General features: G+C 37.0%; 1 protein-coding gene across 2 annotated transcripts; it reads right to left on the reverse strand.

Annotated features, from left to right (window-relative positions):
* Positions 1–217: 217 nt before the first annotated feature.
* On the reverse strand, positions 218–23,715 carry LOC306885877 (exocyst complex component 5-like). 2 transcript variants are annotated; one of them, XM_079442670.1, is made up of 18 exons: positions 23,536–23,715; positions 23,063–23,157; positions 17,293–17,444; positions 16,978–17,168; positions 14,373–14,437; positions 11,105–11,133; positions 10,904–11,013; positions 10,749–10,793; positions 10,496–10,636; positions 9,766–9,848; positions 9,390–9,599; positions 9,119–9,266; positions 8,894–9,002; positions 7,543–7,663; positions 7,353–7,439; positions 7,121–7,229; positions 6,739–6,954; positions 218–2,127 (listed from the first exon to the last, which is right to left on the reverse strand). In XM_079442670.1, exons 1-18 carry the CDS (start codon positions 23,566–23,568, stop codon positions 1,939–1,941), a joined length of 2,133 nt encoding a protein of 710 aa, XP_079298796.1. In that variant the 5' UTR covers positions 23,569–23,715; the 3' UTR covers positions 218–1,938. The 2 variants fall into 2 exon arrangements, with proteins under 2 accessions (XP_079298796.1, XP_079298797.1); XM_079442671.1 differs by having other exon boundaries at positions 534–2,127; positions 16,978–17,172; positions 17,297–17,444; positions 23,536–23,692.
* Positions 23,716–23,840: the final 125 nt, after the last annotated feature.

The following is a 23,840-nucleotide window of genomic DNA, read 5'->3' on the forward strand; positions in this document are numbered from 1 at the left end:
AGGCATTACCCTAAACCTTCATGGTTAAGAATACACGATGAGTCCTTGAGAAGGGTCTATTTTTTTAAGTCTGTTCCATGAAGAACATATATTCTATATAGGCTATTCTCCTTCATGCACTTCATTAATAATACACGTTCACTTAACACTATAGGTTGATATGGACTGGGAAATGAATAACATATTCATATGAAATCTCTGAATGTGACATTTTTGAAATCATGCTTTTATTCAAAATTGAAAATTAGACTGAAAATATTTATATACAAATTTAACTGATTACCAATTAAAACAATATTCCCAGAACACATGGCTGGGAAAATAAATGCAAAAATGGCAACATCTGCTCAAACCAAAGTAGTGAAATTATTTGAAATTCACCCATATGTTCACTTTATTATTTAATTATATTTTGGATCACGTTTAATCTCATTTATTAAGATATGATTTAGAAATGAAAATGTACTGCATAATAGTAACCTAATAACCCTCTGGCTTTGGAACCGACCTCAATAAAACAAGTCACATTGTTTCACATTTTATTTTTTGGAAATAATTGATTATAATGAGCAGCTTGTACACACGAATCAGCTCATATAGCATCATTTTGACATAATTCATTTTTGAAATCAGTACAGTATAACGGAATCAAGAATCAGACCATCTAACACCTAGGTCATTTATAGAGGTCAAAGATCTTGACCCCTGCCTCTTCATCAGAGGTTAAGGGTTAGAGTTCAACTCATATGACATTACTGCATTCAACACATCCCTGTCACATGAAAGTGGATTGGATTAATGGTGTGTGACTGGTGATAATACCCACATTTCTAATCACTGAGCTCCAGAAAATCTATACAGATGTCAGAATTAAAAAAGCCTAATTGAGAATCAGATCGTCAGTCCTTAAGAAAAACAACAACAGTGTCACCTGAGCCCTTAGAAACCTCATACAACTATCAATGCTGCTTGCCTCATGTATTTTTTTTTTTATTATGTTAATGCTATATCAGTATATGCAACTTTTAATTCAATTTTAGTAAGCAGTATGTTATAACAGATGCAATATTTTTCATTTGCATCTCCGAAATAACTGTTGTTCATGTATGAAGTTATATTTTAGCATCGGAAAGGTCAGCTTTGCAGTGCAGCATGAAAATGAAACCATTCTATTGTTTTTTGTTTTTTTTTGGTTGACAGAATTCAGCCTTAAACATCTCTAAATTAATGCACTCGTGTTTAAAACCATTGAAGATGGCATTTTTAAGAGTATGAAATGATTTTAGAACAAAATTCTCTTTCAAAGCATGGCAACATTTGTATTGTTCAGCTCAAAACAGTAATTGTCTTCTCTTTGAAGCCCTATGTGTGCACAAGAGCCTGAGTGAAATGAGCTGGACAAACTCACTGATCCAGAGCAGCGTGCAGAACCACCCCTTTCCTCCATGTAGAGCCACAGAGGATGGATTTGGCACAATCAAAATACAAGCAAATAAAAATGAGTCTCTTGACCACCCAAGTCCAGTGGCAGAATCATTCGAGTGGCCCACTTCAGTTCATCTATCGGAGATGATCATCCTCTCTCCATTAGACGCTCAAGACACAGGGGGAAAAAAAAAAAATGTACAAAACAGCCCTCTACCCTCATTATATATCCTTTTAAAATTATATCATAAACAAAATATGAGCAAAACACTACGCTCGCATTAAAACCTGCAGATAGAACAAATCGCGCAACTTAAAACTGAGCAACCTGGGAAGTGTTGGGCTTGGAAACAGTTGCTCTTTTGTTCATTTAACACAAAGTTTAATTTCCACACCAAATCATAGACAAAGACAATTCAAAAGCCACTCAAGATTGGCCACTTGTGTTTCTCGCAGCTCTGAACAGACGGCAGTTCTGTAGGCTGTGCGGTTATTGGGCAGCCCTGCCAGTCATTAGCTGAAATGCCGTCCCAGTCGGGCTGAGCGATAGTCTACTCTCAGTTGGACGAAAGCGTGGAGGAGGTTCTTGTCAAGGTTGGTCAGCTGCTCTCCAGAGCACACCTGTTTGAGGTTGTCCGGGGCAACAACCAGAAGGTTGCACAGAGCATGAAGCGTGTCGAAGAGCTGGAGCACAAGAGGAACCTGCGGAGGATTGTCATGCAGCTGTTAGTCTAACACTTTATACAGTATGCATATTATACTGCATATAGTTGGAGAAGTAAAAACGGTTGAAATTATCCATTTGCCAATGAAAATGGATAATTTTCCCATAAGTATTGACTTTCAGAGGTTGACTATTTCCTAAGCAAGACGTTTCATTACTGGTTGGATGCAGGGGAGAAACTGATTCAAATTATCTCATTATTGGTCATTTTAATTCTCTTTAATTTAAAAACAAACAAAGATTTTTCAGATTATTTGAAGAATAGAAAGTTCAAAAGAATAGCAATTATTTGAAACAGAAACCTTTTCTAACATTATAAAGTCTTTACTGTTACTTGATCAATGTAATGAATCCCTGCTAAATAAAACTATTTCTTTAATTAATTAATTAATTATTTTTTTTAAATCTAAAAGTATTAAATGAATGTTTGTGTAACACCAATTTACACAAAATATTAAGAAGCAAAATCTGTTTTCAGTAATTAATTGCATATATTTTTGGCCAATAACCAATGAACATTATAACCTCTTGGTGCTTGAAAGTTTGTGAACTCTTTAGAATTTTCTCTATTTCTGGATTAATAATGACCCAAAACATTCATTTTCACACAAATCCTGAAAGTAGACAAAGAGAACCCAATCAAACAAATGAGAAAAAAATAATATACTTTATAATATCTTAACATATCTTGAGTGGCAAAAGTATGTGAATCTTTGCTTTTAGTATATGGTGTGAATACTAAAAGCATCCTTTTCCGCCAATAACTGCAGCTAAACGTTTCTTGTAACTGCTGATCAGTCATAACAACGGCTTGTAGGAATTTTAGCCCATTCCAAAAACTTCACTCCCCATTTAGCGCGGCCACAGAGTTTAATAAATAAATTAAAAAAAGTTAGTGTTCATGCTGCCTTGAAATTTTAGGTTTAGTCAGTTCCAAGTTTTCACTAACTTCATATTTCAAGTTGACTAAGCTTAAATTTCAAGGCAGAAACAGTGAGACAGTTTTTTTGTTTGTATTTTGATGTGAGTCTAAATCGTTCGAATTCGTTTGTGCTCGATTTGTGCCGTTATACTGAACATATTCCCCCTAGGAATAACAAATATATGCTAATTCAGGGCACTCTCTGTCCATGCCAAGGCTCCGTTCGTTTGTACTAGATGCCATTAAAATGAACATTCTATTCATTTCTCCTCCGTAAAACATTACAAGTATCTGGATGAAAAGTGATGGCAGGCAAGCCGCTCGTCTGTCTAGTTTGCAAATCTGCTGGTTTACAACGTTTTTCTACATTGTATTGCCAGTGACTTCAAGCACCAAATCCAAAATTTTCATTTTCTCAGAACAAGCAACTTAATATCACATATTCATGTTCTTATTTGTTGCTATTTATTCTCATTTGTTACAAAAATGCAACATAGGACTAAATTAACTAGTGTATATTAAAGTAACAAATATCACTGATTCATAAATAATTTATACCAAGGTATAGCTTACCAACAAAACTATTTTTATCCTTTAAAAGCATGCAGGCTCTTTAAATGTAACAACGTTACTTTGTACATTTTTATATAGCTAGCAAGTAGTCTGACTTTACCATGTTTGAGCACTTTTTCTGCAGTCCGTTATGTCCTTTTTGTTTTCTTATGCAGTGCGATAAATAATCGTTTGTAAGGGGGACAGAAAAACTTTAACATAATATTATAATATAACAATATTAGCTGTTAAATGCAGTAATACCATGCAATTAGTTACATATAGCCTATAGATAATGGCATATTAAGTGCTTCTGTTTTCCCCCCTTTAAATGGGCCTATTTAAGAAGAATTTTTGTTACAACCAGGATCTCTTTTCACGGCACAAATAAACGCGGCATTTGGTGTGAAGACCGCCTGGAATTTAGGCTATAGGCCCTATATATAACCTAATTAATATTACTATTAAGGAATATTCGTGGGGAATTATAGGCCTAATGTTTAATATTCTAACGGCACAAATCGAGCACAAATGAATTAGAACGATTTGACTCACTGTAAAAAAAAAAATTAAAATAAAAAAAAAAACTGTCTCACTGTTTCAGCTTAATGCTGCCTTCAAATTTAAGCTTAGTCAACTTGAAATATGAAGTTAGTGAAAACTTGGAACTGACTAAACCTAAAATTTCAAGGCAGCACGAACACTACATTTTGTTTTTATTTATTAAACTCTGTGGCCGCGCTAAATGGGGAGTGAAGTTTTTGTTATAGGCTATTTAAGAAGAGGTCATGGTTATTGTTTCTTTTAACGGCACAAACCAGCACAAATCGAGCACAAACGAATGACACCAGTTTTGTGCGATTTAGATGAACTGGGGTGGAGAGTGACGTCATAGCTCCCAAAAATATTTTGGTTATATCTAAGGAAGGAAAATAGATACAGTGTTTGTTTTAACGGCACAAGCGAACTGCGCTGGTTTGGAGTGATTTGGGCAACATGGGGTGGAGAGTGATGTCACACGGTCAAAAAAGAATGTTTAATATCTCAAACACCAAACCAGCACCAACGTTCGATTTTGCAGCACAAATCAGCACAAACGAATGGCATAGTTTTGGTGATTATTTCTTTTTATGGGGTGCCAACTTCACGGAGGTCCATTCCTCAGTACAAAACCGCTTCAACTCTGTGATGTTGGTGGGTTTCCTCCTATGAACTGCTTGCTTCAGGTCCTTCCACAACATTTCAATTGGATTAAGGTCCGGACTTTGACTAAGCCATTCCAAAACATTAACTTTATTCTTCTTTAACCATTCTTTGGTGGAATGACTTGTGTGCTTGTGGTCGTTGTCTTGCTGCATGACCTATATTCTCTTGAGAATCAGTTCTTAAACAGATGTCCTGACGTTTTCCTTTAGAATTTAGTGGTATAATTCAGAAATAATTGTTCCATCAATGGCTTGCCATAGGCCACCCTGGCCCAGAAGCAGCAAAACAGGCACAAACCATGACACTACCACCACCATGTTTCACAGATGGTTTAAGATTTTTATGCTTGAATGCAGTCTTCTCTTTTCTCTAAATATAACGCTTCTCATTTAAACCAAAAAGTTCAATTTTGGTCTCATCTGTCCACAAAACATTTCTCCAATAACCCTATGGCTTGTCCACATAACCTTTAGCAAACGGCAGACGGGGAAGCAATGTTCTGTTTGGAGACTAGGGGCTTTCTCCTTGCAACTCTGTCATGCACACCATGGTTGTTCAGTGTTCTGCTGATGGTGGATGTCATTGGACATCAGCCAATGTGATAAAGACATTTAGTTGCTTAGAAGTTACCCTGGGTTTCTTTGCAACCTGCCAACCTCATGGACTATTACAAGTCTTGCTTTTAGAGTGATCATTGTTGGTCAACCACTCCTGGGGAGGGTAATAGTGGTCCTGAGTTTCCTCTTTTTGTACACAATCTGTCTGACTGTGGATTTGTGCAGTCCAAACACTTTAGAGATGGCTTTGTAACATTTTCTAGCCTGATGAGCAACAACAACTCTTTTTCTGAGGTCCTCAGAGATCTCCTTTGTTTGTGCCGTGATACACTTCCACAAACATGATCAGACTTTCATAGATCCCTGTTCTTTAAATAAAACATGGCATGTACTGACACCTGATAGTCACGTCACTGATTGAAAAAACCTCTGATAAGATGGACTCTAATTTCACCTTCAAATTCACTGCTAATCCTAGAGATTCACTTACTTTTGCCACTCACAGATATGTAATATTGGATCATTTTTCTAAATAAATAAATGACAAAGAAAATATTTTTGTCTCATTTGTTTGATTGGGTTCTCCTTGTATGCAATCATGTTTGAGCTTCCATTAGAACCAATAAGGTTGGTGCATGTCAAGCACTTACAGTTGAGCTTTACTGTATTTGATAAGCTCTATATGTGACCCTGGACCATAAAACCAGTCTTAAGTCGCTGGGGTATATTTGTAGCAATAGCCAAAAATACAGTGTATGGGTCAAAATTATTGATTTTTCTTTTATGCCAAAAATCATTAGGATATTAAGTAAAGATCATGTTCCATGAAGATATTTAGTAAATTTCCTATCGTAAATATCTAAATTTATTTTTGAATAGCAATATGCATGGCTAAGAACTTTAAAGGTGATTTTCTCAATATTTAGATTTGTTTTGCACCCTCAGATTCCAGATTTTTAAATCGTTGTATCTCAGCCAAATATTGTCCGATCCTAACAATCAATACATCAATTGAAAGCTTATTTGTTCAGATTCAGAAGATGTATAAACCGATGTCGGAAAATTGACCCTTATGACTGGTTTTGTTGTCCAGGGTAACATATATGTGCACTAATCAATGCTTATACGTGAATAAAAGCCTAAATTAAATCTTTCCAGATCTCCTATTCAAGTAATCCTGTTTCTTCAAGACTTTGATTAAACTGCAAGATTAAAATAATTTACTTTTGCAATGTCTTTATGAACCTTTTGAAGCATTCATTTTTTGGGGAAATGGACATGACAATTAAAATAAATAAATAAAATTACAATGCCATGAGGTTGCAAAAATAAGACCTTTGACCTCTCCTTACCTTGAAATCTTTGGCTGAGCGGCGGTATTCTGCCACATCACAGATGGCTAGCATACCACCCATGGAGCTGTAGCTGAACTGCTGCAGGTGCTCGTGGATCAGCCTATGGAACCGCACTCCCAGCTCAGTCAAAACCGTGTCCACATTTTTACCATCCATGGACCGCCGCACGCGTTCCACTTGCTTGCTCACATAGGCACACACCTTTGAGCACGCCTTGAAGAAAGAGCACAGGAAAGATGACATTAAACAGAAAAATCAGGCAGAATATGGCTACTAATACTAAAAATACTTCTAAAGTGCGTTAATGTTATTCAGAGAATCTTTTCATTGCACTAATATAAGATTAACAAGACAATTATTATAGAGTACAAGTTCTTACTGTAGTGTACTGTATCATGACATTGTTCTCGTCTTCTGGCTTGAAGTCTGTTTTCTTCTGTTCAGTTGCCAGAATGTGCTTCATCTGGCCTATCATGCAATTTAGTGTCCTAAAAACAAGGAAACATAAGAAAAGGTCACAGAAACTGCAGTTAACGGCAATGGTGAAGTCAAAGACGCACTTTGATTAAGACGAAGTTCCATTAAACAGTTTTCTGAAGTTTTGAACCAACCGATCAATCCCGGTGTCCAGCTTCACCTCCATCTGTTCGATCACCTCTTTCTTCTTGTGCAGGCACTCCGTCAGCTTAGGAGAGGAGCTACAGGGGTTAGAGTTCAAACACATGTAATGGTAAAGACACCAGAAAGTGGTTACAAAAACAAAGAGACAGAAGGTAGTGAAACAAAGTCGGTCAAACTTACCTAATAAGAGGCATAAGATGATCGTTAAACTGCTTGTCAAAGAGGTGAAAGATTGTGTTGGCCTGCTGAACCACATCCAAAAAGTAAAGGTTGGCATTTTTGGCATCCGCAGACGGGATGGCTGTGCAAGTCAAAAAAGAAAGTACTGGCATGTAAAAATCCATTTCAGATTCATTCATTTGCTTTCATGTGTTTGATTAGAGGTGGAACTAACGCTTCCTTCAAATCATGTAACAATGATCATATTTAACTCTTGAACAGAATCACAATGTTGTAGTGAAAATGAACTCTCATTGCCTCTTTTGACTTGATTTTTGTGAACGCAAAGCACTACGGTTCACTTACACGTAATAATAGTTTAGTACGTAAACCTATTGGCACACAGCTACACCGGAACACACTTGGGGATGAAGGAATCTTCTTCCTGTGGTCGCCATGTATAAAATAACCTCAACATAAACCATGTGACTCATGACTAGCTGACAGACTAAACTGAACTGCACAAACCAACCACTCTGTACATTTATTTTATTTTAAAACGTGTAAATAAATTACACATCTAATGAGTATCATTTGTTTTTTATTATGTTGCACATAATTGTGTCAATTTTACTTCAAACTCGTTAAACCAAGGCTGTAATAGCTTTGCATTTTTTTATGTTTTTCAGAACATTATAGTTTTTAATTTAGTGTTTATAGTAAGGGATAAAAGGGGGAAACGTGCATTTTGTGTAATGGACTGTATACAGTATCTAGACTCCCTTAATTTGTAAATAACAGTTCATAGAAATTTCAATGATTTCTCATGGTGTCATGGAGATCATTTGGTTAATATTTTTCTTTTCAGACTGATGCAATAATAAATCATTCAGACAATCTTGTGAACTTCTCTGGTAGGAACCACCCAACAAAACAATTTGCTTTCAAGCGAGTTTAGCTTTATATAAGAGCAATATCGATCTGATTAAATATGTTAGAACAGAGCATAACTAGAATAACCTACATTCACAAAATAAATTTCCATCACTTGACTATTTTATTAATTCCCATGACTTTTCCAGACCTGAAAATTCCGTGATATTTAGGTTTTTTTTCTAGATGGATGTTTTTAACCATTTTTTCCTTTAATTGCCCTGTGCCTTGTGTTTGGCTTTTCTTCATAATGGTAGCAATTCTCATAATTTTTGCAGCATTTTTTTTTTTTTATGAAAAGTTTTTTAAATGTCAATTTCAACCTTTTTCATTTAGTTTACAATCACAACCTTAATTTGGAAAAAACAGTAATTACATTACATTATTGTGCAACATTTTATTATGAACTGTTCTGTGTTTTAGATTGTGTCTAACGTACCTGACAGCCCAATCTCAAGGGCGTAGTCTATATGGTCCACACACAGATACTCCACCAAAAGCAAGAAAATGGAGAAGGCATTTTTTGGTAGATCTGCTGGGTCTGACAACTGCAACAATAACAGAAAGAGGGTCTATTATGCCTATGTTTGCAGCTCACAACTTCCAACAGAAACAAAAGCCCAGATATGTTTTTGTACTAAAGCAGTGCTTAAAATTCTTATACCTTGTTGCATCTCTCAAAGGCATGTCGGGTTTCCTGCAGCAGGTTGACTACAACCTCTTGTGAGAGCAAAGTCTCTCCATGTGTGTCAATACTGGGTCCCAAAGGCAAGTTAGTGCGTTGTCGGATCCTCTCTTTTAGCTCCTGGATGCTGTCAAAATGTGTAGAAGAGATGGCAGTAACAGTAAGAAATCTATCAAAGACATGTATTTGACAAAACACCTCTAAGCTTTCAGAGTAACTGGGAAAACCAAACAAACCTATAGTTTCTCACCTTCCAGTGCCTACAGGTCGTTTTTGGTGGTTCTTAGAGTCGTAATAGCGCTGAAGAATCATGCCACTGCGGCTTTGCAGATATTGTCGCTCCATGTCTATGTAGCTCTCCAGATAACAGGAGAATATATTCTTTATCAGTTTAGATAGAAACGTGTGCTTGTCTGAGCCCAAGTTAAAGTCTGAGAGTTTAGCAGCCAGTGCCGTTGTCCTAAAAACAAATGGGTTATAACACTTCAAAGCTGGTGTTCAGTAAAGCACATTCATTTCACATATATTTGAGACTTTGAACCATTTCAGACAAGACAAAAACAGTGTTTGATGAGCGCAAAGCCAACCATTTTAATAATTAATAATAATGAAAAACTGATTGATACCGTGTATAGAGGTCATAGAGGTTCTTGAGGTATTGCTCCACATCAGAGTTGCGGGTCTCATCTAGTCTTTCTTTGACATGAGCCTAAAATCATAAAACAGACGATCTGAGCCATTCCCACATGTATTTTTGTTAGCGCTCTTTAAGCACCAAATGTTTCTATTTACAACATGCTTTTTCAGCATTGATCATTATAGTCAACCAATCAACAAACTGTAAACAGGATGTAAATAAGAGATTTATTGTGCAGGTAGATAGCTTTTATAATCATAATGGGAGTTTTTGTGAGAATGCAGAGCTCACAGAGCTCGCGCTCAACTGAAGTGATGGTAACTGATGGGAAAATCTGATATGTCAAAATAGATCTATGCATCAAGTCTTGGAGTGTATAGGCAGATTAATTGAGCCGCCACCAGATTTTTGTGTGTTCTGAAGAAAAAAAAAGAGAAGTAGTACCCGTGTAAAACTCACAGCTGTAATGCTTAGATATTTGCTAGTGTTTGCTACTGTGTTCTGGTTAGTTGTTTATAGGCCCTCCCCAAGTTTGTATTATAACCTAGTCCCTAGATATAGCTTATGTCCCACGTTTAAATCTACAGATTATTTTTTTTTCTTCTTTAAATCGCCCACCAGGCAAAATTTCATTTGTTCACATCCCTTACATAAAGCATGAGCAACAGCTTTACCAAACATAGTTATACCATTTGTTCATGTGTCCAAGTGTTACGTACCTGTATCTTATTCTCAAAGATGCTCTGAATGAGTTTAGCCATAACAGTCTCTGGACTGCAGAAAACCTCCCCAACTTGTTTATTAACCCGCTGACACAGAATTGCAATGTCTTCAAATACATCCGTCCGCATGTACGCTCCCTACAAACACCAAAAGACACTGGTAGTACAAACACTGGGCCTAAGATAAAGTTTACTCTTGAGTCTTGGCAGATAAATAAAACACTAAATAGTCTCAGATTCAGTCTGGTACCTCTTGGCATTGCTTGATGTAGACATCCACACAGTGAGCATAACCCTGTAACAAATAAGATAAGAATAAGAAATAAGAAATTTCACATTATACAACAATGTCCAAAATAAAACTATTATGATCCTAAGGGCTCTTCACTGTATCTCCCAACAGACCTTAAAATGTAGCAGGACTGCTGCCACCTCACGCATGCGCCCAATCTCTCCCCTTCGCTGAGCTGCTGTGAACTCCTGGATCAACTGACGCTCAAGGTCATGATATTTACCTTTCATATAAACACAGGGCTTATGTTAACATTGCACATTTAGCCGATATGTAAATAACATTGTTGCCTTGTTTAGTCTACTACTGCTTACTTGCAATCTTGGCCTTGACATCAGAAAATCTGGAGAGATGCAACAAGGAAAACAAGCATGGGAAAGAGAGAGAAAAAAGGAGGTAATTTAAAACATTTTCTTTTTCCGCCCAAAACACTACAGATGATCAGTGAGAGAATATCAGAACAAAAATGTTTGAACTTTTGCTTAGATCTCAGACACAGTCAAAACAAACTATGTGAATGAAAAAGTTTTCGCCTGTTAAGTTTTGGCCAATGCATTACCACATGTGCTTGCTTTGAATTTTGCCTGTTGTATTTTCTTCAAGCTGAAGTTAAAATATTGCAAAAGGCAGATTGGAGAGGTATTTGGAAACCTGTTTGACGTAGAACTTGCACATTTCAGTGTGTGGTGCAGAACTTGCATATTTCAGATTTAAGCCCAAAGTATACTTTGATTTTTAGACGTACACTAGGGTTTACATACAGTGCACTTGCATAGAATTAGCCATCAAAACAGGACGCATATAATTATCATCCTTTTCAAATCTAAAATCAGCAAGCTTTTTTTTGGTGGGTTGCCGGGAAGTAATATGTTGATGGCGCAGTGGATAAGACACATGCCTTTGGTGTGAGAGACCCGGGTTCGAATCCACTGTGAGACACCAATGTGTCCCTGAGCAAGACACTTAACCCCCTAGTTGCTCCAGAGGCGTGCGACCTCTGACATATATAGCAATTGTAAGTCGCTTTGGATAAAAGCGTCAGCTAAATGAATAAATGTAAATGTAATATATGTGACCCTGGACCACAAAATCAGTCATAAGTGTCAATTTTTCAAAATTGAGATTTCTACACCATCTGAAAGCTGAATAAATAATCTTTCCATTGATGTATGGTTTGTTAGGACAGGACAATGTTTGGCTGAGATACAACTATTTGAATATCTGGAATCTGATGGTGCAAAAAAGTCAAAATACTGCGAAAATCACCTTTAAATTTGTCCAGATGAAGTTCTTAGCTATGCATATTACTGATCAAAAATGAAGTTTTGATATATTCACAGTAGGAAATTCACTAAATATCTTCATGGAACATGATCTTTACTTAATAGCCTAATGATTTTTGGCATAAAAGAAAAATTTATAATTTGGACCCATACAATGTATTTTTGGCTATTGCTACAAATATACCCCAGAGATTTAAGATTTGTTTTGTGGTCCAGGCTCACATATGCGCTGCTGGTTTTACTGCTGCCGAGTGAAGAGCGTCAGTGAATGAAATGTCACAGTTTTGCGTTTCGCTGTGAAAGTAGCTAGATTTATACTTTCAGTTCAAATGGAAAATGAGCGGTTTAAACTTATTTACCCAGCGGATTTTTTATTTTGGTCGTATCTGTGCACTTGCTCAACACTTATGTGCACCCTTGGGAATAGCAATAGAGGGCAAGTGATGTCAAGTGCTAGTGTGAGAGGGTTAAAAGATTCCTGCAACTTTATTCTAAACAAGTACTGAGACATTATTATTGGTTATAACTAGGGAAGTCAACGATTAATCATTTAAACGATTAAAGATGGTCGATTAAGCAATTTCATTTTGGGGTGCGTGCGGCTCATGAGCAAAACACGTGCAAGCGGCTGTGAGTGACAGTGATGGAGCTGGATCTTTTGCAAAAAATAATTCACTAATGTACTAATTACGCTATTAATGTGATCCAAACTTTAAAAGTACATTAAAATAGAAACAATACAAAGTTCTTCAACATGGAAAGCAATAGAAATTTAGTAACTGTCATGTTTAATTATAATTCCCCCAGATAATTGTTTCATATCGGGCACTGCACTTTGACATGGCTGCAGGACACGAACAGGACATAATTCATTCCTACAACTTCTTAATTCGTTCCTACGACTTATTAATTTGTGACCACGGCCCATGTTTCATTAATTTGTTCCATTGATAACCAATGATTTAACCACAAATGAATTAGGAACGTAAAAGTCGTAGGAATGAATTCTTAATCTATGGCCTCAAAATCTTTTATTTCCTCCCCGCCTGTTTACCACAGTACGAGAAGCGAAAACCGTGATTAAAAGTGAATGACAAGAAAATAAACCTGCAAAATTAGAGGATGAGATGGTGAGGATTTGGCAAAAGAAACATTAAATATTAGGCTATTAAATTTGTCATCAACCGGTAAAACAGAACACAAAGATTTGTACCTCACTTGTGTCATAATGCTCACGTAAAAATGTTTCATATGAGCAAGTGTGTTTTGTCATAGCACCGCCGGTGGTTGGAAGCGGTTCACTGACTTCGTGGCACAGCCCCACGCGCCATTGTTATATTTGGGATTATTTTATTTTAAATTACGATAATGTCAATTGCAAACATTGCGAATGTGTTATAAATACAACAATAATATAATCATTAAACTATATAAAGAGACGAATTCAGCAGATCATAATCACATCTATTAATTTTACAATCCTGCTACTAGCCTGTTATTTAGACTAAAAAATCCCTTTAATTCGGGTGAGGAAGCTCGCATTTTGAGTGGCATTTGCACATCCTGTCATGCCGGTGACAATATGCCACTGCAAAAGACGCATTTTGCAGTATTAATGTTAACGATTAATTGATCGTTAATTTAAATGACGATCGATCAAGGGAATGATCGAAAATTGACATCCCTAGTTATAACATCTGGAGAGAAACAGCACAGATACTGAACAAAGATGAAACTTTCTACTGTGCATGCCTTGAACGCCTGCATACTCTAGTACACTATCAAATGGAGTATACTTTGAAAGGTTATGTGTTTGCCTGTATGCATACACTAAGCATACACATTAAAAACCAAAGTATACTTTGGCTTTCAAAGGGGAAAAAAGGGGAAAGGGAAATGGTGTGTGGCCAAGTATGGTGATCCATACTCAGAATTTGTGCTCTGCATTTAACCCATCCAAGTGTACACACAGTAGTGAACACACACCCGGATCAGTGGACAGCCATTTATGCTGCGGCGCCCAGGGAGCAGTTGGGGGTTCGGTGCCTTGCTCAAGGGTCTCATCTCAGTCGTGGCATTGAAGGTGGAGAGAGTGTTGGTTATTCACTCCCCCCACCTACAATCCCTGCCGGACCCGAGACTCGAACCCACGACCTTCGGGTTACAAGTCCAACCCTCTATCCATTAGGCCACGATTTCAACATGTCATCAGTCACGGGGCATTTCAACATGTCATCAGTGCTGTTTATAATCTCTTGTACAGCAAAACAGGCCTAGAATCCATCAGCAGGTTGCTTACCTATCAAACGGCAGCTCCTGAGCGATCAGGTGCAACTTCTGAATGATGTCTGCAGCTTCTTTTATCTGTTTGGGATGAGAACAGACCATGGTGAGAGTGAGAAAACGGTCACTACAGGACAGGCACCTCAGCACACAAACAAAGGCCAGAGGCAGCTCCCTTAAATTGGGGGATCGGTTTACGGTAAATCTGTCCCTCTCGCGTATGTCCCTCACTCTGCTTGTCCACCATGAGGATGATAAGAGTTAGCTCAGCCCCGCACACCTGAACCTCATCATCATCAGACCTAAACCCCTGTCCGTCAGCCGCTGCCCAGCCAACACCTTATGCTCACTCATGACTATTAAGTCTAGGACTACGGCTAATCACTCGGTAAATCACCTCCCATAATCTGTCCCCATAGGCAGGTAGGCAAAAACAGGACCCTGACAAGAACCCCCCACCTCTCCCTTCAAGCCCGATGGACGAGGAGAAGAAAAAGGCGATCTGAAAGGCCCTGACGTCCACATATCCTCTGTTCCCACTCTCCTTTTCCTGCCTGCCTCAGCTAACATCATTATTGTGCTCCCGTGAGGTGGATCCATCCCTTTTCCGCTCTCCTCGCCTAGGTTTTTCCAAGTATCTGTCCCCCAGCTAAGATTAGCTAAATCCCATGTAAGTGATGTAGCCGTCTCCCAGCAGTAGGGGGTTTTACCGGCGCTTGTCTCCTCGCTGCCTGGGCCCGGCCCTCCCTTTCACAGGGATTAACCCAGCCTTCGTTCCTTCCATATTATATTGAAAAGTCTGGCGGGTATATTCCCACATGGCTCTCTGGAAGCATGTTGGTGGCCTTATGCTAATAGCATCAGAAGATGTAAGACTTGCCACCCAGGGTTGGTCACATCATTACCGAGTGACTTGAGAGATTAATTTATAAAGTGGCATTTCCAATTAAGATGGCATACATCAACATCTAAGCAGGCCATATATATTAGCCTCAGGCATCCATGCTGGCAGTATGCATCACTGTTGCGAACGAACAAAATTGTATCGGCTTTTGTTGCAACAGTTGCTTCGGTTACAACTTCAACATGGACCACTGTCTAGAAAGTCCAGTTTTCCCCAAAAATCTGAAATCTATAGACAACATGGATATACACCCACAGTTACTCAACTGAATCTGGCCTGTCATGGGTAGAGTTGCATCAGCTGTTCATGAGTTGTTACTTAAATTGGAACATAAAACCCATGTTAAGGGTTAAGTAACTACTAGCTAGTTTGCAACTATGTCTGTACATAATTTTGTTGCACCATTTAGTTCTTAAAGGGATAGTTCACCCAGAAATGATAATTTTGTCATCATTTACTCACCCTCATGTTGTTCCAAACCTGTATGAGTTTATTTCTTACATTGAGCATAAAAAGATATTTTGAAGAATGCTGGTAATCAAACAGTTGTTGGTCCCCATAGACTTTTACATTATTTTCCCCCTACTATGGAAGTCAATAGGGACCAACAACTGTTTGGTTCTTCAAAATTCAAAAGTATCTTCTTTTGTGTTCAACATAAGAAAGAAACTTATACAGGTTTGAAACAATATGAGGGTGAGAAAATGACAAAAACTTTCATTTTTGGGTGAACTATTCCTTTAAGGAAGAATGTAGCTAGTTTGCTGTAAGCTCTTTGTAAAGTAATGCAAAGTCGCATAATAACAGCATTTACCTTCAATGATCCAATAGCAGCCTTCAAATTGTGCATGAATCTCAGTTTATCCTGTTAAAGTTGATTTTAACTTCAATTTTTTACAAGCGTAATTAACAGTAAAAATAAGTTTCCATTGAAATATGATACTTAAGAGTTGTATATGTAAATAAATTCAAAAACTGTATATGTAAGGAGCAATAAATAAATACTAATATAAAGCATAAGTGGCATTTACTAAAATTGATTTTATTTGATATGCACAATGCACACATAGGTGTGGTGTTTAGATCAAGTCCATGTTGAAGAGTTACTAATTCACATAATGTTCTCTTAAAATGTAAAATAGTGTAAATGTCAACATTTTCATTTATGTCTAAGTGACTTGAAATAATGCAATTCCATCACTGTGTTTTATTCCAACCCTGATGTTTTCGTAAATATTTAATTTAAAAGCAAAATTATGCTAATATATTAGTGCATGTGTTATAACGTAGTGACCCTACACGTCGCAACTAACTTTCCCACAGCTGGTGCAACTGGCCCCTCATTTATTTATTTTTGTCCTCTGATATGCCTAGTTATGAATAAATAACCAGTTCATCAGCCAAAATGGAATAATCTCCCACAAATGATGACGAAAAAGAGAAGCAATACCATATAAACATTTTACAACACAATTAACTGTTGTACGTCTGACGCCACATGACAACTGAATTTACTCCGATCATGCACATGATTCTGAATGATGTAGCTACACTTGAAATTAATCTGACTTTTTTCCTCACAGAAAATCAATGAAAATATAGCCCCATATGGAATAGTAGCCCTTTGCATCATTTGTGGTTTGAATGTGGTCCTCTTGGCTTCTGAAGTTGAGTACTTAAGATGTAGTATTACTAGGCAGTCTTATCTAAATCTGACCTTGTCAGGATTGTTGAAGACATCACTGCGCAGTTCTCCATCCAGGAACTCGTTGAAGTATGTCATGAGTCTCTGAGCCTCCACTGCCCTCTGTCTTGGAGTATTAACACCTTCTAGCTGATCTCCCAGATGACACACCTTGGTGGCCACATAACTGATATGTTCATCCAACTCCTGGAAGTGCTGGAAGGCTACCTTTGAAATAAGCATAACAAGAAAGTGAAGGTTAAATGTGATACATTCATAGTCACGTGTAATATAATTCATGGTGAAGTAACACAAATGGCTAAAATAAGTGCAAAATGTAAAAGCCACTGACTTGGTTGCTCCTCTGAAGGTCTTGGACCTTGTGGGCAAACTCCTTGGCTTCACGGTGACATTGCTGCTCCAACTTCTCCACCTTCCTTTGAATTCTTTCATCCAGCTGTTTTAGCTCCTCAATGTGATTCACAAACTCTTCCAGCAACCTGGAACCAAAGACATGACATTAAAGAGCTGCAGGCAGCAAAGCACAATTTCTGTCTTGACAAGCATTTTAAATACTTTAAACTCATTAAAGGGAATAAAACACTACATGTTTGTAGCTTTTATTTATTTTTCCCCTGAAGTCCACTTAATGTCATTCTTGGTGTCTTTCAGCTAAAACCTAATTTAGTTTCACAACACCTCTGTAATGTATTCTTAAACTTGCAAGTGTACAGTTCATGCAATGCATGCATAGCCTACTTAATTATGCAACATTACAACTATCATATATTACTCCATAAGCTTTGCAAGTAGGCTTAAACATAACATATGTTTGCCTTGTAATGGATAATAATAAATGCTTGGTGTCAACACTTTATTTCTGAGTATGCATGGACAGTACAGTATAAGTATGCTGAAAAAGGTGGGTTGATAAATCTGGGCGGTCATATGTTAGTGCGGTGGCAGTTTTGACATAACCGTGATGGATTCTGAATTACCTATTTTTGAAGCTTGTTTAAAAGTTTGGGGACAGTTAGTTTTAATTTTTTTTAAATTAACTTGCATAATGCATTCACTTGATTAAAAGTGCACGTAAAGACTTTTATTCCATTTAAAATAAATACTGTACTTTTGAAGAGTAGCGTGTATGTACAGACCATATTGAACACTTATTTTAAAAGCACAAGGGAAGTCCTGTTTTCCATGTTACATTCCTTTCTGTGTGTATATGGTCTCAATATTAAAGGAATGGATGAGCTTAAATATTATCAACATGGCTATCAGTCGATTAAATTTATTAATCTAATTAATTATATGATGTGTCGATTAATTAATCGCAAATTAAATTTGACTGTGACAATACCCAGATAAATTAAAGCCATTATTGTGTTAAATGAGAAAGTATCAAGTAGACATTACAAATTGTATCTGTAGAAAGAAAGATTTTATTTGATTCAACAAAATTTATTACACAAACATTCAGGCTACAATGGCCTAACAAATTATGGAATATAAAAGAAGATATTTTGAAAAACATCTCAGTATTTTTTGTTCATACAATGAAAGTCACTGCAAAGCAAAACAGCTTTGTTACCAACAGTCTTCAAAATGCCTTCTTTTATCTTCCACAAAAGAAAGATTAGAAAAGACATGAAGGGACATGAGTAAATGATGACAGAATTAAAAATTTTGGGGGCAAACTATCCTTTTAATGTTTAAAAAAAAAAATGTTTATATGAAATTATACTCCAAATAAGAAACTGAATCTGCAAGCAGGTGGTGGTAAATGTCTTTATGAGTAATTAATTCGATTCGTTCAAACGGCCGATTTATTCAGGAATGAAGTAAACGGCTCACTTTATGAATAGCCTATTGAATCATTGGTTCACATGATTCGCTCAAATTGCGGATTCATTCAGAAACTAAACACCGCTGTGGTGCTTGGCGATGCACAACAATTCTGTTAAAGGGTTACTCCACCTCAATTTAAATTTTGTCATTAATCACTTACCCCCCCATGTTGTTCCAAACCTGTAAATGCTTCGTTCGTCTTCGGAACACAATTTAAGATATTTTGGATGAAAACCGGGAGGCTTGTGACTGTCCCATTGACTGCCAAGTAGATAACACTGTCGAGGCCCAGAAAAGTATGGAAAGCATCGTCAGGACAGTCCATCTGCAATCAGGGGTTCAACCGTAATTTTGAAAGGTACGAGAATACTTTTTGTATGAAAAAAAAACAAAAATAACGACTTTATTCAACAATTCGTCAGCGTAGTGCTATTTTGGAGAATATCCGCTGGACTGAAACTGCGTATGCAGTTGTAAAATAAAGTTGTCATTTTTGGGGTTTTTTTGCATACAAAAAGTATTCTCGTACCTTTCAAAATTACGGTTGAACCCCTGATGTCAGATGGACTATTCTTTCATACTTTTCTGGACCTTGACAGTGTTAATTGTTTGGCAGTCAATCGGACAGTCACAAGCCTCCCGGTTTTCATCCAAAATATCTTAAATGTTGCGAAGACGAACAAAGCTTTTACAGGTTTGGAACGACATGGGGGCAAGGGATTAATAACAATTTTCATTTTGGGGTGGAGTAACCCTTTAAGCACTCGTGTAATATTGCTCTCGCTGCTCTTGTGATATCGCTTATTCTATGACATAATATTAGACAAAAACATACAGGGGCATTTTTGCACCACTATCTAGAATTTTATGGTATAACTGCATTTATGGAGTTTTTACCCTGCATCATATTTGTCAACAGTCAACTGTATGAAATGTAAGATGACGTACAGATCAGAGGGCGGCGCCAGTGTGTTAACTGCGATACAATATTTCAATCGTGTTATTTTTTATAACTAATTAACGCATTAAACTAACAGCCCTAGTTATTAATCATTATATTTTACTGATTTACTACCATAGAGTAAAAAAATCTGGATTATTATTATTTCAATCGTGACAACTCTCGGAAGATTTTAGCATGGTGATGGATATGACAAAGTTAATGCATTTGATCTTGGCGGAATAGATCTGCTACATTGCTGCTGAATTGCTGCTGCTGTTGATTATAGCTGTAGTTGTAGATTATTGCTGCTGCTGGAAGCAAGTACAGGAATTTACTACTGCCAATGCATATGGCGATACTGTGCCATGAGTATTTAAGATATACTGCTGCTGCACAAATAGTATATAAAATAAGCTGTAGCAGATCTATACAGGTGGAGCTGGGGAAGGTGGAGGGCTTCAGAGATACTCTGAAAGCGTGCTGCAGGAATCTCAAGTGAATAGTACTAGCTAGCCAAATAAAGCAAGGCATTAAGCTCATTTGCTGCATATGCAGCATGAACCAATCAGCTTGTGCCAAGTCGTTTAACTCTCTGAATATCATCAGTTACGTTAACAACTCGTCAGCCTGCGCCATCTAGAGTTTCATGACTGAACTGTATTATTATTTCCCTCCAATTCAGAAATTTTAATGAAAAAAAAGAAAAAAAAAAAAAAACTATTATTAACTATTATGTACTATGTCTAGGTCACTACCCTAATAAGCAAATTTGAGACAATAAACAAGTCAATTCATTTAAACATATGGTCTTGCTTTCATAAGAATGATGTTCTTAACATACTCAAATAATGCTGGATAACATAAATCAATCAGATATGGGCTGCCAAATGCTCAGACAATTTGTGTTCATTTGCAAACTAATTGTTATGCAGACAATATAATTTATAATTTTCCCAAGTGGTCACACACTTTTGGATGCCACTGCGTGTTGAAATCTGTTCATATGGCCTACGTGGATACTAGTCACTTGCCAAGTTGCCAAAAGAAGGAGAATCGCTGACAACCAGAACTCTGGAGTCATTTCCATACATGAAAAGTACACTAGAGCGGAGGCTTCAGTGAGCGTTCCAAAGAACACTCTTTGTGTCCACAGAACACTGAAAAACGGCCCATTTCACAGTCTGATTTGCACGATGTAGGCTTATGTCCCAAATTAAGTTAGCTTGGCTAGCATGTAATCTGTGAGGAAATGTTATATAAAACCTGACCAATCATAGGAAAATGCCTGAAGCTCCGTTCCCAGATCCTGAAACCAGCTCAACGGCAGGGATCAGTATATGCTGGGCTGAGATTCATTTATCTTTCATGAATGCTTCCCCAAATAGATGCTGGAAAAATCTGAGAGACTGATCTCAAACTGTGAAGCGAAAAAGCATCCAGGGAGAGCATCTTATTTGTTAAGATCACATAAGCACTTACCTCGGCAGCAAATAAGCTAATGGCCTGTTACCATAAATTGTGGTTCTTGATAAAAAGTGTCTCTCTGCACTGTGCGTGTGCGCGTATATTTAGGAAACCTCACGCATGCAACCAAAAGCTTCGTCAGCTGCATTTCAAAGAACTTGTAGGACAGCAAAGTCAAAAGCTCCAACTCAGCAAGTTTGGATTCTCTGGGTGGTAGCAAAACATTCTGAAGTGATGAGTATATAATCTCATATCACCGTAATTCCCTAAACGCTGCTGGCAGCTTAAGTTCTTTTTCCTCTCCATCTTTTCCCCTCAAATTTGTTCTCTTCCATCATTTGTAAGTCAATGGTTTGCCCAGCTCACAACAGCCTCTTCATGGTCGGTTATTTGAGAGCTTGGTGTAAAATTTGGGGTGATGTTTCTGCTCTGGCAGTCAAAAGCACTTTTGCTGTGTCTGTGTGTGTGTTAAAGTAAACTTCTTGTCTTTTTTATGCTTTTGTCTCTGACAGTGAAATGACTATTATATCTGATAGTCAAACTTCAACAAAATGATATGTTGAGATTACATCCATACTATAAATTTATTAGAAAAGGAACTTCAAGTTTTTGGACATTTTTGAATTTCACTGCATTAGAAAACGAAATATCTGTGGCAAAACAAGTGGCATTTGCAAATAAATCATTTTATATGTTTTCTCTCAACTAACTTTACTAACTACGCTTCAGCAGATGTTTGAAGTCAGTTAAGTTCTCACAACCGGAGTTCATCATGTCCAACATTTGACAATCGCAATGTGTCCAAACTATTTGTCTTTATTTTAAACAAGATATCGTTTGTTTTATCCATTTAAACTTTTTATTTTACCTCATTTTTGTGCAATGTTTTGCTTAAAAAGGGTTTGTGGTATGCTATTTCTTTAAAATAATCTCTACAACAACAAGTTTAAGTGTGGTTTAGGCTTCTAAATATTTTCTTGGGCCAATTTATGTATAACTAGACCCAGAAAGAACAGAATATGTCTGCATATGTTTGCTTTACTTTAGAACAAATATGTCAAATTCATTTAAATAAAATGTGCTAAATAGAGCTATTAAGACTATTAGGATCTTGCCAGTCTCTAAAAGCATGAAATTTTCCTTAGCATTTTTAATAAATGAAAAATGCAGTGAATGTGCGGCACTTTGGGAATAACGGATGGTCCAATCCTACAGAAATCAGTGTTTAATGCGTATAAAGAAAAAATTTATATTTATATAATGCATACGCAGCACTAACACACTTATATAAACAGTCTTCTTAGGAATTTAAATAATGCAATAGTTGCAGAGCTGAAAATGAATACAATCTAAAAACTACACTACCAATCAAAAGCATATGCACAATTACTAATACTTTATTAATATTTCTTCCATATTTTAGAATAGTAAAGCACAATGAAAACTACGAGATCCCATCGTATTCACCTCTCTCTCAGTCGACTACAGTGTCTATCAAAATGGGTTTATAGCATTAAATAAAAATGTTAATTCAATCTTATATTTCAGCTTCTATGACGTAGCCAACATTACAACTCGGCACACTCATTACCAATTTCATGAGCTGCATCCTAAGAATCTTTTTGTACAGTATTGAAGGGGTTGCCATCTACACTGAGACCTTGTTTTCAGTTACTATCCCATACAACTCAACCATTTCAAGAAGAAAATCATGCATAAGCAGATGTTTGTTTATCTACTAAATTAATTTCAAATATTTAAACTTTAGATCAAAGGGTATTTAACATCAATGAAGCTAAACATGCATTAAAAAGTCAAGTTTTGTATGTTTATGACAATTATAAATCTTTTGAGACTCACTTTTTGGGGTCAAATGCCTCTGCACCTCCTTTGGAGCCTCCTCCAGGTGTTCTCCATGCCAGTCTCTCAATATACTCATCAGCATCAAACGGTTCCTGTTAAGATCACAAAAATAATAATGAATAAGCAGCAACATGTAATTGCTAATGGCATGCACAGATAAATAAGCTTTGATAAATGACCATCTGGACTGGTTTAGAGAATCGGAAGAGTTTGTATTAATAATTTTAAATGATAACTGCACAGATCGTCTGACAACACAACCCAGGACAGCTGAGAAGAGTATTTATGTGGTGTTTAGCTTCTCATGAGTGCTAGCGTTAACATTGCTGTCTGCATGCAGCAAGTCATTATACGTCGACACTGAACAATGTAAATACTGCACGCGAAAACTGACTTATATGAGTTATGAAAACAGCTTGAGCTGTAACGCAGACCGTGACATCTCCAGACAAAAACAGACCTAACGTTACCTCGAATAACTGAGCTGTTGTAACGTTAGCCATATTTCACAGCGCCAGAAAGCAAAAGATAAGTCCGCAAATACTCCCTAAAACGGCGTAGTCTCGAGACTATATTTTGCTCCTTGTTGTTTATATCTGTTCTGAAAACAATTGCTTCCTGCATCCAGCTGCCATGACCGGGCCGGAAATAGAAAGAAAGGATACGGGGTGAGGGCTATGCGTTTGAGAGCAGGTCTGAGATCAGCTTTGATATTCTACTCCAATGTCGTTTATAAACAGCGCAGTTTTTACGGCTGATCCTGCGTCAGCTCCGT

Source organism: Barbus barbus (assembly GCF_936440315.1).
Source record: "Barbus barbus genome assembly, chromosome: 20".
NCBI classification, from domain to species: domain Eukaryota; kingdom Metazoa; phylum Chordata; class Actinopteri; order Cypriniformes; family Cyprinidae; genus Barbus; species Barbus barbus.

Coding starts and splice junctions, on each gene's coding strand:
- LOC306885877 (XM_079442670.1), bottom strand. CDS start 23,568: ATGGCTAACGTTACAACAGCTCAGTTATTCGAG. Junction 9,600..9,765: donor CTCTATGACCTCTATACACG/GTATCAATCAGT, acceptor ATTTGTTTTTAG/GACAACGGCACTGGCTGCTA. Junction 7,440..7,542: donor CATCTTATGCCTCTTATTAG/GTAAGTTTGACC, acceptor TAACCCCTGTAG/CTCCTCTCCTAAGCTGACGG.